Source organism: Carcharodon carcharias, chromosome 1 (assembly GCF_017639515.1).
Source record: "Carcharodon carcharias isolate sCarCar2 chromosome 1, sCarCar2.pri, whole genome shotgun sequence".
NCBI classification, from domain to species: Eukaryota; Metazoa; Chordata; class Chondrichthyes; order Lamniformes; family Lamnidae; genus Carcharodon; species Carcharodon carcharias.
The window spans coordinates 53,444,574-53,460,019 of record NC_054467.1 but is presented as its reverse complement, the minus strand read 5'-3'; the positions used below and the strand labels follow the sequence as shown (position 1 = coordinate 53,460,019).

The 15,446-nt window shown below is 40.9% G+C and overlaps 1 protein-coding gene across 1 annotated transcript in view; it reads left to right on the top strand.

The window, feature by feature from the left end:
• map9 (microtubule-associated protein 9) overlaps positions 1–15,446 on the top strand; it is a 213,032-nt gene that overhangs the window by 12,296 nt on the left and 185,290 nt on the right. The window contains exons 2-3 of the mRNA XM_041193456.1: positions 3,458–3,555; positions 12,527–12,611. Of these exons, the coding sequence (XP_041049390.1) occupies positions 3,478–3,555; positions 12,527–12,611 (163 nt within the window). The 5' untranslated portion in view covers positions 3,458–3,477. The remainder of the gene's footprint in view (positions 1–3,457; positions 3,556–12,526; positions 12,612–15,446) is intronic.

Below are 15,446 nucleotides of genomic sequence, written 5' to 3'. Positions count from 1 at the left end.
TCAGCTAGTTTTGGTCATGTGATGGCAGCTTTTGATGTGATGTGAACTCTCAGTTCTTGCCTACTCTTTAAAGTCACAATGCTCAAAAGGTTTTAGGTAATACTTCTCAAAAATTATACCTTGTTGCGGTCAGCTAGAAGGTGAGAAAAAAGTAACAGCCATATTTGAGTCCCTCCAATTAGGCTTCTGCCCCTGCCACAGTACCAAAAGGTTCTTATCAAAGTTACAAATGACATCCTTTGTGACTGGGTCAAAGGTAAGCTGTCCATCCCAGCCATTCCCGACCTGTCTGTTAATCACATCATACTCCTCCAATGCCTCTCCATTGTCATTGGTGAGACTGCACTTGCTAGGTTCCATTTTCTTCTGTCTAACCATAGCCTGAGTATCACTTGCAGTGGCTTCTCTTCCCACTCCTTCTGGTGTCCTCCAAGGTTCAATCTTCAGTCCCCTTCCATTTCGCATCTGCATGCTATCCTTGGCAAAATCATCCAAAAGCATAGTATTAATTTCCACATCTACGCTGACAACACCCAGCTCAACCTCACCACCATTCCCTCAGATTCTCCATCCCATGATATTAATTGCTCAGCTGCCTAGGCCCTAAGCTGTGAAATTTGCTCCCTAAACCACTATGACTTTTCACCTCTTTCTTCTTTTAAGTCACTCATTAAAATCTACCAAGGTATTGGCCATTTGGCTTAATATTTTATTTATAATGCTTCTGCAAAGCACTTTGGGACATTTTATTAATTTAAAGGCACTGTATAAAAATATGTAGTTGTATAGAGTCTCAAACCAGATTGAGAATGGCCTGCCTAGTGCCATGGTCCTTCTTTCCAGGTAACATGAATCTTCCAGCCAGAAGTAAGCGACATCAGAAATGTGTTGCAGTTTATGGTTCACCGAAGCATCAAGGAGGTGCCGAAACACTTTACAAGAGGAGAGGGAACTTTATCCTCTTTTTCCTGAGGAGGAAAGACTCAATTGAAAGTGCATGTGTGCATGTAGGTTTGCAAGGCTTTCCAATGGTGCAGGGGGACACCACCACCGCACCCACCCATCCCCAAGCCCTCAACGGAGACTCATATCATAACCACTCAATCAGTGCATTGTTGGTGTGTGGCCACACCAAGAAATTCATCTCAGTGAATGCTTTCTATCCTGGCAATGCTCACATACCTCTTGAGATCTTGGCAGGAGGAGGAGGAAGGAAACCATATCCACTAGCTACAACTAAATGGAGTGACAGTTACACATTGTGAGGCTTTGCTTCAATTAAAAAGAATATCCCCATCCCCAACCTAGAACTATCATTCCTTAAGAGTACATACATTTCAGACTCTCCATCATCCAACATTATTCAGTAAAGGCCAACAGCAAAAATATTTACTGAACAACTTTATTAGGCAGTAAAAATGAAAAATACTGGAAATATTCAGGTCTGGTAGCATCTACAGAGAGAGGAACAGAGCTAACATTTCTAGTCTGTTACCTTTTATCAGAATTCATTCCACATCCGCAATGGCAGCTGTCTGACAGTTGGTAGCAATGGTCTGAAACTGCATGTCAGTGGTCAGCAATTTCAACCACTGTCTGAGCTTTAACTGCAGCACATGAGTTACCACCACTTATGCTGCAGTGGAACCTGAGGCAGCAGCTAGCAGATGCTTCATCATGGGTCAGTCTGGCAGTGCTGCCATGGAGGAGCCCATCACTTTCTGGGTGAAAAAGTGTGTACCAAACTCTGCATGATGCCCTCTGCCACAGTATAGCTGGATACCTCCATGTTCCTAGGCAATGATTGTAGGCTATTTGGCAAGACCTTTGGTTACTTGGAAGGACAAATACAAAACCATGTGGAGGCATCCTAGATCAAGACATTGGCACCTCCTGCATTGCGCCATTGTTCAGGTCAAAGATCTAATTGATGTCCATACTACTTGATCCATGACTGATATTTGCTGGACAGATCCTAGGCCTGCTCGATTGGTGCTAAATATTCACCTACTACCAAGACATTGCAAGGCACAAAAGTCTGAGAGGAAGAAAATCAATGTTTCAGCTCTAAAGCAGTCCAACCGAAGTGAGGAATTCCAAGTGCAGTTTACAAGCAATCTGAAAAATCTTCTTACATCCAACTCAATGCCAGAATAGTGAGATCAAATAAAGTCAGCTGTACTAGACTTCTGTGTCCAGACTATTGGGTTTGGGCATCATTGTCACCTGGACTGGTTCAGTGAAAATGTACTGAAATACGTGACCTCCTAGAACAAAAACAGGAGCCATTATTGCCAGGCAGAGCAATCCAAGGTCTCAGGTCAAGAAGGCAGTGTTCCAAAAGCTTAAGCCTGATGCCCAAAGATAAATCTGGAAGATAAAGGACACGTGATCGTCTTCCCGCCTGACCCAATCTCCAGCGGGCGGGAAGACGATCCCCGCTGGTGAAGCAGGCCCCACCTCCATTTTACGTGAGCGGGCCAATTAAGGCCCGACCAGCATGATGTCCAACGGGAAGCGCTATGCACTTCCTGTGTGGGCAGGGGGGAGATTCCCCAAAAGTGAGAGTGTACTCTTTCGCACATGCGCATATCTCCCTGAGGCTAAGTGCTGCCTCAGGGAGATCACTAACACTTTTAAAAGGAATAAAAATAGAAAAAGAATTCCCTAACATGTCCCCCTCATGTGACAATGTTGTGGGACATGTTCATAAATTACAGTAAAACTTTATTAAACATTTTAGAACCCTTCATGAATCCTCATCCCGCTGGTGGATGAGGTTTTGTGTTTTTCCTGTTTGCCGCCGGGGCTCCTGGCCTGCCCGCCAACCTTAAGTTTGGATGGGCAGGTCCTTAAATTGTTTAAATGACTCTGTCAATGGCCTGAATTGGCCACTGACAGGTCGGCAGGTCCGCTGCTGATTTTGCTGTGCTCCTGCCTTCCTGAAAATTTAAGTGGGGCAGGACGACGTCAGGGGTTCTGCTCGATGTCATCCCGCATCATTTTACACGTTGGCAAGCAGGCCCCGACCCCTGCTCGCCGACGGCAAAATTCAGCCCAGCATGTTTCCCTGGAATACATAATTAATGAGGCATGATTGGGATGATATGGTGTGAAAAGTCGCCATTGCGGCTGGCATATAAAATGTTCTTTTCCCTGCCTGCTGCTGCACCTAGTGCAAATCTGGGACACTTCTGCCCTGAGCTACACAAATCAGAAAGAAAAGCAGTTTTATTCCTGGTCAGTTTAGATGCAGTAAAGATGATTCCGCACTCCTGAACTGGGAAGGGAAAAACTTTACAAGTTGGACTTGTGTGTGTTTGATTGCCGTCTGCAGATGAGAAAGAGCTTGGGTGCATTGTTCGTCAATATTTGGTATTGTTTCAGAAATGAAAGCACAAACTTTTTTTTTGGTTTTTAATGCATCGAATTTAAATTCTGCTTTTGTTTCCTGTAGATCTTATAAGCACTAAAAGAATGTCTGATGAAGAGAATTTTAGTACCACTTTAGCCTACACGAAAAGTCCTAAATTCTCTAGACGAACTAAGTTTCAGGTATGGTACCTTAATGTTCCGTAATTATCAAAATTATGACCACTTCTATTAAATCTTGCCTTAAACATCTGTGCTTAAAGGAAAACAATCCCAGCTTTTCTAGTTTCTTCACAAAACTCAAGTCCCTCACCCTGGTCCTATTCTACGAAATCTCCTCTGCACCTTTTCCGAGGCTTTGACATTCTACTAAAGTGTGGTACCTGGAACTGGACATAGTTTACCAGGGAGAGAATGTTTAAGGTGGTGAATGGGGTGCTGACCAGGCGGGCTTCTTGAGTGTTGTCGGAGCTGCACAAACCCAGACAAGTAGACAGTATTCCATCAAACATGTGCCTTGTAGATGATGGAGAGGCTTTGGGGACAGGAGGTGAGTTACTCACCACAGAATTTCCAGCCTCTGACGTGCTGTTGTTCCCACAGTATTTATGGACGGGATTTTGTCACTTTTGGCTGTTCTCCAAATTTTCCTGTCCTGCCCATGATAATGACTGCCGCTGGCGGGACCGGAAATTCCTGCCCTATATGCCTAGTGCAGTTAAGGTCCTGGTTAATGGTAACGCCCAGGATGTTAATAGTGGGGGATTCACTATTACGTGTGAACATAGGAATTAGGAGCAGGAGTCGACCATTTGGCCCTCGAACCTGCTCCACTAAGTTCCTGGCTGATCTGATGTGGCTTCAACTCCACATTCCATCTATCCCCAGTAATCTTTGACTCCCTTGTTAGTCAAGAATCTATCTTCCTCTGCCTTAAAAATATTCATTGACCCTGCCTCCACCACTCTGTAGGGAAGGGAGTTCCAAAGATTCACGACCCTCTGAGAGAAAATAATTCTTCTCATCACCATCTTAAATGGAAGATCCTTTATTTTTAAACTGTCTCTCCTAGTTCTCATCTCTCCCTCAAGGGGAAACATCCTTTCAGCATCCACTCTGTTAAGTTCCCTCAGGATCTTATACGTTTTAATAAGATCACCTCTCAATCTCATAAACTCCTAGCCTATCCAACCTTTCTTTGCAAGAATCATACTATTTAAATGGAGAGAGAACTCTGAGGTACCCCCATCCCAGGCATCAGTTGAATGAACCTTCTCTGAACTGCTTCTAATGCATTTATATCCTTTCTTAAATAAGGAGACCAAAATTGTACACAGTACTCTAGATGTGGCCTCACCACATCTTTGTACAACTATAGCAAAATATCCCTATTATTATATTCTATTCCCTTGCATTAAACAATTACAATCTATTTGCCTTCCCAATCACTTGCTGTACCTGCAATCTCGCATTTCCTGATTTGCGTACTGGGACACCTAGATCCCTCTGTACCTCATAGTTCTGTAATCTCTCTCTCCATTTAAATATGATGCTTTTTTATTCTTCCTGCTAAAATGGGCAAGCTCATATTTTCCCACATTATATTCCATCTGCCATCTTTATGCACATTCACTTAACCTACCTGTGTCCCTTTGCAGACTCCTTATGTCCTCTTCACGACTTACTCTCCTACCTATCTTTGTGTCATCAACAAATTTAGCAACCATACATTCGATCCCTTCATCCAAGTCATTGATGTAAATTGTAAATAGCTGAGGCCCCAGGACCAATCCCTGTGGCACTCCACTCGTCACATCTTGCCAACCCAAAAACAACCCATTTATGCCTACTCTGTTTCCTGTTAGCTTACCAATCCTCTATCCATGCTAATATATTACTCCTGCACCATGAGCTCTTATTTTGCGTGGTAACCTTTGAAGTGGCCACTTTCAAATACCTTCTGGAAATCTAAGCACATCCGCAGGTTCCCCTTCATCCACATTGCTTGTTACTTCCTCAAAGAACTCCAATTTTTAGGAAAACATGATTTCACTTTCACAAAACCATGTTGATTTTGCCCGATTGCATTAAAATTTTCTAAGTGTCCTACAATAACCTCAATAATAGATTACAGCAATTTCCCTATGTTAAGCTAATTGGCCTGTAGTTTCCTGCTTTCTGTCTCCCTCTTCACTAGGGAATTTTGGAAAATTAAAATCAATGCATCTACTATCTCAACAGCCACTTCTTTTAAGATCCTAGGAATAAGTCCATCAGGACCTGGGGACATGTGAGCTTTTAGTTCTAATAATTTTCTCTGGTGATTGTAATTGTTTTAAGTTCCTCCCTACCTTTCACCTCCCGATTCATAATTATTTCTGGGATGTTATTTGTATCCTCTACAGTGAAGATCAATACAAAATATATGTTCAATTCATCTGCTATTTCTTATTTTCCCCCATTAATTCCCTGCTCTCACTCTCTAGGGGACCAGCACTCACTTTGCTTACTCTTTTCCTTTTTAAATACCCGTAAACTCTTACTATCTGTTTTTAAATTTCTAGCAAACTTTCTCTCATACTCTAATTTCTCTCTCCTTGTTAATCTTTTAGTCTTTCTTTGCTGTTCTTCATATTCTGTCCAATCTTCTGACCTGCTGCTCATGTTTGCAGACTTATACACGTTCTTTCAATGTGATACTACCTTTAACTTCTTTTGGGTTGTGTGCCCTTCCCTTAGTTTTTCTTTCTCACTGGAATGCATCTTTACTGAGTATTCTGGAATATCTCCTTAAATATTTGCCACTGCACCTCTATTGACCTATCCCTTAACCTAATTTCCTAGTTCACTTCACAGCTCTGTCTTCATGCCCTCATAATTGCCCTTATTTAAGTTTAAAACACTAGTCTTAGATTGACTCCTCTCTCCCTCAAACTGAATGTGAAATTCAATCATATGATCACTGCTACCGAGGGTGCCTTCACTGTGAGTTCATTAAGTAATCTTGTCTCATTACACATCACCAAATCTAGTATATATGCTCTCTGGTTGGTACTAAAACTTGCTGCTCTAAGAAACTATCCTGAAAACATTCTATGAACTCATTATCCTGACAACCTTTGCAAACCTGATCTGCCCAGTCTCTAACTTTAAAACTAAAAACAAAATCAAAATAAAATAGTTAAATAATGGTTAAATAATAGTTAAAATAATGTTATGACACAGCTGATGGTAAATGCTGAGTTCAAATCCCAAAGAGAAACTTGAAACAACTGCCACAACTTGTTTTGCAATTTAGGGGAGGCAGTGGCGAAGTGTGGACTGGTGTTCCAGCGACCCAGGGTAATGCTCTGGGGTCCCGGGTTCAAACCCCACCATGGCAGATGGTGAACTTTGAATTCAGTAAAAATCTGGAATTGAAAGTCTAATGATGAGCACAAAACCATTGCCAATTGTCGTAAAAACCCATCTGGTTTACTAATGTCCTTTAGGGAAAGAAATGTGCCGTCCTTACCTGGTCTGGTCTACATATGACTGCAGACCCACAGTAATGTGGTTGTCTCTTAAAATGCTCTATGAACAAGGGCAATTAGTGATGTGCAATAAATGCTGGTTTAGTCAGCGATGTCCTCATCCCATAAACGAATATTTTAAAAATTGTATAAATTTCGAGATGCGTGCCTTGAATTCAGTAGTAATAAGACTGCCAAAGATAGGCTTCTACAAAACTAGATTAAACATTTATTAATAGAAGAAATAACTTTAAATACATAGATCTACAAATTACTACGATGATAACTTCTAAGTCCCCTACCTAATCTGACTCCCAGTTACACTTTTGTTAAGGCAACCATAAGACACATGTTTTTAAAAGACCCAGGCAAAGTAAATGATACCTTGAACAGTCAAATTCAAATGAGTTCTCTTAACTTCAGTCCCTGAAGGCAGCAATTTGAAGCATAGATGCTGAGGGTTTCTCACACTTGTTGAATCTTAGACTGCCTTCCCTTACACAGCCATCGCTCCTTTATATGTATTTTCCCCTTTGAATGCAAATTCACATTGGTTCACTATGTCTTAGGACTTTATCTTTCTGATAATAGTCTTTCATAGCACTAAGGTTTACCAGTAATCTTTGGGAAAAATAAACACACTCTTTCTAAACTTTAACTGGCTAGGTGACACATTTCACTCCTTCTTTTGAAGACTATCTAGTCTTGTTTATTGAAAAATGCAAATGTTCCCTTGACACCTATGTTTCTAAACTTCCCCATGTTACCTAATTAACATTTCAAACCTAACTTCTCTTCTTACATCAAAACACCCAGACTAGCTGCCGCTAATTCAATTAAGTCTCACACACAGACACATATAGACACATATACACAGACTCTATTTTACAATAAATTCCAATAACATTGTGGACATTAGCATATCTTCTTGACAATAAAATAATTAATTAAGATTAATACCTAAAACACATACCTGTGTAATTGAGAAACTTATAGCTTTAGTTGTATTTGTGGGCGGAACTAGCATTTAATAAATGCAGTAAATTGTGGTATACATAGGAATTAGTCTAAATTAATTAAGAAAATAATTAAAACAAATTAGTAAAGTAGTAAATACTCATAAAGTTTCAAGTATATCACTACAGCTCGACCATCTGGAATGTGCATCTTGCAGGGTGTGGGAAGTCATGCAGGCACAAAGTGTCCTCGATGACTACATTGCAACACATGTCACCAGCTGCAGAAGCCTGAGCTCTGAGTTGTGGAGCTTGAGTGGCGGCTGGAATCACTGTGTTGCATCTGCAAGGCTGAGGATTACATGGATAGCATGTTTAGAGAGGTGGTCATGTTGCAGCTAAGAAGTACATAGGCAGAGAGGGAATGGGTGACCACCAGAGTATCTAAGAGAAACAGGCAGGTATGCAGGAAACCCCTGAGGCTATCTTGCTCTTTAATCGTTTTTCCATTTTACATACTGGTGAGCGAGATGGTTCTTCAGAGGACTGTAGCAAGAGCCAAGTCCATGGCACCACAGGTGGCTCAGCTGCACATGAGGGGAGGAGGAAGAGTGGAAGTGCTATAGTGTCAGGGGATTCCATTGTTAGGGGAGCAGCAAGGCATTTCTGTGGCCGTACACGTGACTCCAGGATGGTATGTTTCCTCTCTGGTGCCAGGTTCAAGGATGTCACAGAGTGGCTGAGAACATTCTTTTGGGGGTGGGTGAACAGCCAGAAGTTGTGGTCCACATTGGGACCAGTGACATAGGTACGAAAAGAGATGAGGTCCTGAAAGCAGATTTTAGGGAGTTAGGAAGAGAATTAAAAACAGGACCTCAAGAGCAGTAACCTCAGGATTACTCCCAGTGCCACATGCTAGTGAGCATAAGAATAGGAAGATTGAGCAGTTCAACACATGGCTGGAGAAATGGAGTAGGAGGGAGGGCTTTAGATTTCTGAGGTATTGGATCAGTTCTGGGACAGGTGGGACCTGTACAAGAAGGACAGGTTACATCTTAATGAGACTGGGACGAGTGTCTTCATGGGGAGCAAAAACAAAAATACCTGGAAAAACTCAGCAGGTCTGACAGCATCAGCGGAGTTGACGTTTCAAGTCTGTATGACCCTTCATCAGAACTAAGACATATAGAAATGAGATGAAATATAAGCTGGTAGAAGGGGGTGGGACAGGAGAGCTCAATAAGGGGCCGGTGATACTCCAAACTGAAGGGTTGTGGAAAACACGCCGCCACTAATAAAGGGGGAAATCAAAAAAAATCAAAACACCTTCCTGTTTACGGACAGGCAGATAAATCAGGGCTGTTTAAATTAAACCCCCTCCTGTCCATAACACATGTCTCTGTAATGACCATCTGATCATACATATTTATTTCTATTTGTGCTGTCAATTCATTTGTTTGGTTACGAGTGCTACATGCATTTAGATACAGAGAGTTTTGCAATCTCTCGCCTATTTGCTGGTGCTCTCTAGCCCTTTCTGCCATGCTCTGATCATCATTAGAATAATTTCCTTTCTTGCTCTCTTGCCTTGTCTTTATTTAATTTATCACATTTTCCCAAACTTGATCCCTTGTCCCAGCTATTCAGTTTAAAGCCCTCTCTATCATCCTAGTTATACAATTTACAAGAACACCTGTCCCAGCACAGTTCAGATCCCAGTGGTACAGCTCCCACTTTCTTCAGTACTGGTGCCAGTGCCTCATAAATCAGGACCCATTTCTCCCCCACAAATCTTTGAGCCATGCATTTAACTCTCTAATCTGATTTACCCTACACGAATTTGCTTGTGGCTCAGATTGTAATCCAGAGATTACTACTTTTGAGGTTCTGCTTTTTAATTTAGTCCCTAGCTGATCAAACTCCCTCAGCCGAACCTTTTTCCTAGTTTCCTCTGTCACCTACCTACCTAGGCCACTATCACTAGATCCTCCCCCTCTCACTGCAAGTTCCTCTCCAGCCCAGAACGGATGTCCCGAACCCTGGCACCGGGCAGGCAACACAGCCAAGAGCAGGCTGCAGAGAACTGTGTCTATTCACCTGACTATACTGTCCCCAAGTACCATTACATTCCTATTAATTATTCCCGCTTGAATGGCTTCCTGTACCATGGTGCCATGGTAAGTTTGCTTATCTACTCTGCAGCCACCGCTTTTATCCATACAGGCTGCAAGAACCTTAAACCTGTTGGACAATTACAAAGGCTGAGGCTCCTTCACTTTTACTTTCTGGGTCCCCATATCTGCCTCACTCACAGTCACACCCTCCTGTCCCTGACCACTGACCACTGACCAAATCAGAAGATCCTATCCTAAAGGGTATGTATGACTGCCTCCTGGCACAAAGTGCCCAGGTAACTTTCTCCCTTTGATGCATCACAGTGTCCACAGTTTAGCCTCTAGCTCAGTGACTCTGAGCCGAAGCTTGGTAATGCACTGGGAGATCAGTTCAAGTCCGTAATCAGGATGTTTGTTTTGTATGTAAGCGTGTGTATTTCCTTGCCCTCAGTGATTTTTCCTTATTTAAAATAAATCCCTGCAGGAGGCTTTTTGGTGATTTTAAAAATAAAGGTTATTTATTATCACACACTTGCCCTGGATGTTTAACATGAGACATCTCAATTATTCATCTCACTCGCTCAATCTCACATGCAAAGATTAGATAAGGATGAATATAAAGCTTTTATTATAAAACTTGAATTTAACACTCTATGTGGGTAGAGGCCTGGTGCCTTTCTGTGAAGCCTCTTGTAGATGAATAGCCAGATTAATTCTCAGGTGAACTTTGAAGCATAGCACTTCAGCTGTGTTAGAAGACTAAGTTCAGATGTTTCTGGTGCTTCACATTTTTTTCTTCCAGATTTGCTTTGTATAGTTTGTATTATACTGCAGTCCCTGCAAGTTTCAGTCACATGACTGTGGGGTTAACATTTCTGAGGTTCAGACCACCGCGATATAGTGGCCATTCACTCATATCTCTGATCCAATTTGAGCTCAAATATTCCAAATATTCCAAGGCAAACAGTTCCATAGTCCTCAAACGCTGGTTCAACCTTAAACAATGAGATTTGCCTTTGAAGTACCCTAAACATTGAGGTCTATGTTTAACTAAATATTGGCCACAGAATCAAATACTGTTCACGGTTTAAATGTCCAGAGTCACATGATTGTAGCCATCTTAACAGCTTTTGTGGTACTTTGACAAAGTATAACCTTGTAGTCTGTGATATCCAGTATCCTAATGGTTGTCCTGAGCATGACATGACAATTGCTTAGCTTTCAATTCCAAATTATTAACTAATTTAATTTATAAATTGAATCTAAATTTCACCAGCTGCTGTTGTGGAATTTGCATTAGCCTAGGCCTCTCGATTATTAGCCTAATGGCATAACCATTACACCACCATCTCCCCATCTGCCAATTCACCAGTCTTTTAGGTCTGCTGCTATTCCCTTCACTTCTTACACCATTTCCAAGTTTAGTATCATCTGCAAACTTTGCAATTATGCCCTATGCCCAAGTTCAGATCATCAATTTGTAGCCTAATATTAGCCCAAGGTAGGTGCAACTATATACTTTCATTTATTATGAAAATTAGCTGATAACCCGCCCATTTTCCCCCTGCTCTTCAGAAGATTTGCTTCTCCCCAAGGAGAGGAATCAATTTAGAGAAACCTCCAACAGAATAGAATATTAGTTCCCACATAATCTCAGAAAGCAACTATTCTGCCACTTTCCTATACAGTGAGCCTCTTTGAGGACTTTGAAGAGATAGTCAATTTTATCAGCTAAACGTCATAACAATATTCTGGATCCTCGACCATTGGTGAGCAATGTCACAGGCATCAGGCAGTAAGTAAAATAAGAGCAAAGATTTTAATCTGTCTCTTTGAATTAACATCAAAAGCAAATATCTAGTTCTGTTTCTTTTTTTTTTCATTTTCTTTAATACTGCATTGTTAGCTTTGGCAATTTGCCAACAAACAGAACTGCAAGAATGAATCTGACACTGAAACACTTGTCCTTTGAATTTCTTTTGAATCTTTTGTTTGTTTTGACGTAGAAATTCCAGATCTGATGATATTTTTCACTCCATTTAGTCGGGTATCATGAACTTATAATTAGTCATTAGCAGTTAATGGATTTTGGCCAACTATTTTCAAGGTTAGGTTGACTAATGTCTATGATCTATCATAGCTCTTATGAGGTTGTTCAGGGAGTAAGACCGAAATCAGTTTGTACTAAACCCACCAGCAAAATACTTGACCACTTTTGGACAATGAATTATCACTTTTCATCCTCTTGCACAGAGCATGTGAGCTTTAGAAAATTAAAATGAGTGTTGACTCCTCGTAACGTACTACTGTCCAAGAAAAGTATTTATGTATTGTTTTTATTTAATTGCCAAAGTAGAGTCTGAGGTGCATATTTTCTTTTTCTGTAATACTCAGTAGCAATTTTGAACATTGTAATAGTCAATGCTACTTTTTGTTATCTTGAAACGCGATTATATTCACCACCCTCTCCAACCACAAAAAAGAAAGAACTTTTTTGTTTGCAAATTTGATAAGTCTTTGTACTCACTTACAGAAAAAAAAGATATTCCTTTGCATTTTATTTTCAATTCAGGATGAATTACACAAGGCAGTTGCTACCAGGGTGGCAAAGCAAACCACTGTGGAAGAAAATTACTTCAGTGATCTTGATGACTTTGGTGAGATAATGCTACATATCATTGTATTAATTTACCTATTTTCCAATTTTGACATATCTTTTAAAAAATGAAATTGAAGTTATCTTTCTAAATCTCGACTAACTCCTTCCTTTATCTTTAATCTAATCTAGTGTATTCAACGTATATTTTAGAAAGGAGTTAGAAAATAGTAACACAGTTTTTAAAAAAAGAATGCCAGTAACATTTTAGTTCCTCAACCAAAGCATATTTCTTCATTTCTGAGCCCAGAAAACAAGTGCAGTGGATTATCCAGCCCAGGACATTGCAGCCAAACCAGTTATCTGACATTCATACATGCCCACCCTTAGTAAGGGTCACTGGATAACAAGCCAGTTGGCTTACATCTGTCATAGGCAAAATGAAGTTATTATTAAAGACATTATAGCAGAGCCGTTGGAAAAATTCACCGTAATCAGCCAGAATCAGCATGGTTTTGTGAAAGGGAAATCATGTTTAAACAATTCATTGGAGTTCTTTGAAGAACTAACATATGCTGTGGATGCATTGTACTTAGATTTCTGGAAAGCATTTGATAAGGTGCCACATCAAAGGTCATTGCGAAAAATAAAAGCTCCTGGTGTAGGAGGTAACATCAGGACACTTTGCAAAAATACCAATATAAAGGGAAAACAACAATTTATACTGTATGAGAAGAGTGTGCTGATTAGTTGGCAGGTAGACTGGCAGAAATGTTGCCATGGAGAATGCACCAATTGGTGACTGACAGTTAACTGCTAATCATTGTTTGAAAATTAAACCAGGCAGCTGATTGTTCTAGGCATTGCCCTGAGAAATGAGTCAGCGAATGGCTGTCACTTATTTTGTTTAGCTTAAATAGGTGCTATGTGTGTACATTTTCTTTCTACCTGCAAAGAAATGTGTATTAATATATGGAACTTCCAGGGCATGCAAATGTGAGTCCAACTGACAATTTTAAATTGGTTGCCAGTGTAATTCTTCGTACATTGAGGGTCATTTAAGCAAATGTTGTTCAGTCGCGGAATCACAACTAATGTTGAACACTGTTTTGAGTTTTGTAAGCATGGGCTGTTTGGGTGTAGTCTGTACCTTGCCCGTTGTGAACAGCGGCTGGGACGTGTTGTTTGATATGATCCACCAATCCTCATGACGTTCGGCCGACATACCTAGCATCACACTGGCACTGAAATTCATATACCACATTACACATTTGTGTGATAGGCAGAATGTCATTTTGGCTTGACGGCAGCATTCTGTTGGTGGCGAATATCACTCATGTTGCTTCTGAATAGTAACGTGAAACAGCTAGCTTCACCTGTTGCTCAAATTTTTGAGATACCTTGCCCTTTCAGGGTAATCTGAGGTAGACTGGGCACTTCTTAGGGCCGCAAGTGACGGCATTGGGCCCGATCACGAGTTTGCGTGATATACAGTGTGAAATGATCTGATCAGGGTAGCCATTATCCTTTGATGCACCCTATTTCAGCATCAAGCTTGCATGGTGAGCAAATGGCTCAGGCCCTATTTACAAGGTTGCTGAGAAGACCAATCTTAAAGTGTGTGGAACTGTAAGAATCCCAACACATATATTGACCAGTGAAGGTAGGCTTCAGGTAGACCGTGGTAGAGAACCCCCTGGCAGATTTCTCAACTACTAGATCAATGGACTGCTCCATTTCAAAGGTGAATTTGAGCTCAGGATAGAGCCCATTAAGATATGTAGGGAAATATTACATGCAGCTATGGATTTAAGTATTGCGAATATATCATCCACATATCAGAAATATGCGAGGGGTTGGAGGTTAGGTGTAATTCCATTAAAGACAAGTTTTTCATAGAACCTAACAAAGATGTTTGTGAAAGCTGGGCCTAGAGGGGATCCCTTGGAAACACCATCTATTTGGGCAAAACAAAAACAGAATTACCTGGAAAAACTCAGCAGGTCTGGCAGCATCGGCGGAGAAGAAAAGAGTTGACGTTTCGAGTCCTCATGACCCTTCGACATGAGGACTCGAAACGTCAACTCTTTTCTTCTCCGCCGATGCTGCCAGACCTGCTGAGTTTTTCCAGGTAATTCTGTTTTTGTTTTGGATTTCCAGCATCCACAGTTTTTTTTGTTTTTATCTATTTGGGCAAAATGGTGTCACTAAAACTGAACTCAACTGCACAAGTTGCAAAGTTCATAAATTCAATGAATACTGATTCATGCAATGGTGGTGGGTCTAGATCACCATGATATTATGCTACAGCACAAAAATCTATGGCCTCCTTAAGTGGAACATTGCTGAATAGGCTAGCAATGTCAAATTAGTAATCAGTGCTATCGATATGCAAGTCCTCAATGGCCTTTACAAATGTGAAGGAACCCTTCACCGTGTGTTTGGAAAACTTCGTCGCACCATTTGGCCAATTCATGTTGTGCAGAACCGGTCATAGATAAGATAGGGCATAAAGGGACACCACTTTTTTGTGTCCTGGGCAGCCCATAGATATGCGGTCGCAGTGAGCTGTGAGGATGAACACTGTCATATTTGTCACACGGCAGCTTTCCCCCTATATTGGTATTCTTGTGAAGTATTCCACTTTGAAGAAATTTGTCTTATATTTCTTGCAGAGATTAAAAGTTGATTGATTCCAAATTTTAAAATTTGATATTGATTAATGCATTTACAAGGATCTGAAGTGACCATTATTTGTAGAGTCATAGAGGCCTACAGCACAGAGAAAGGTCCTTCGGCCCAGCAAGTCTGCACCAGTCAAACAAGTACCTAACTATTCTAATCCCATTTTCCAGCACTAGGCCCATAGCCTTGTATGCAAGTGCACATCCAATAT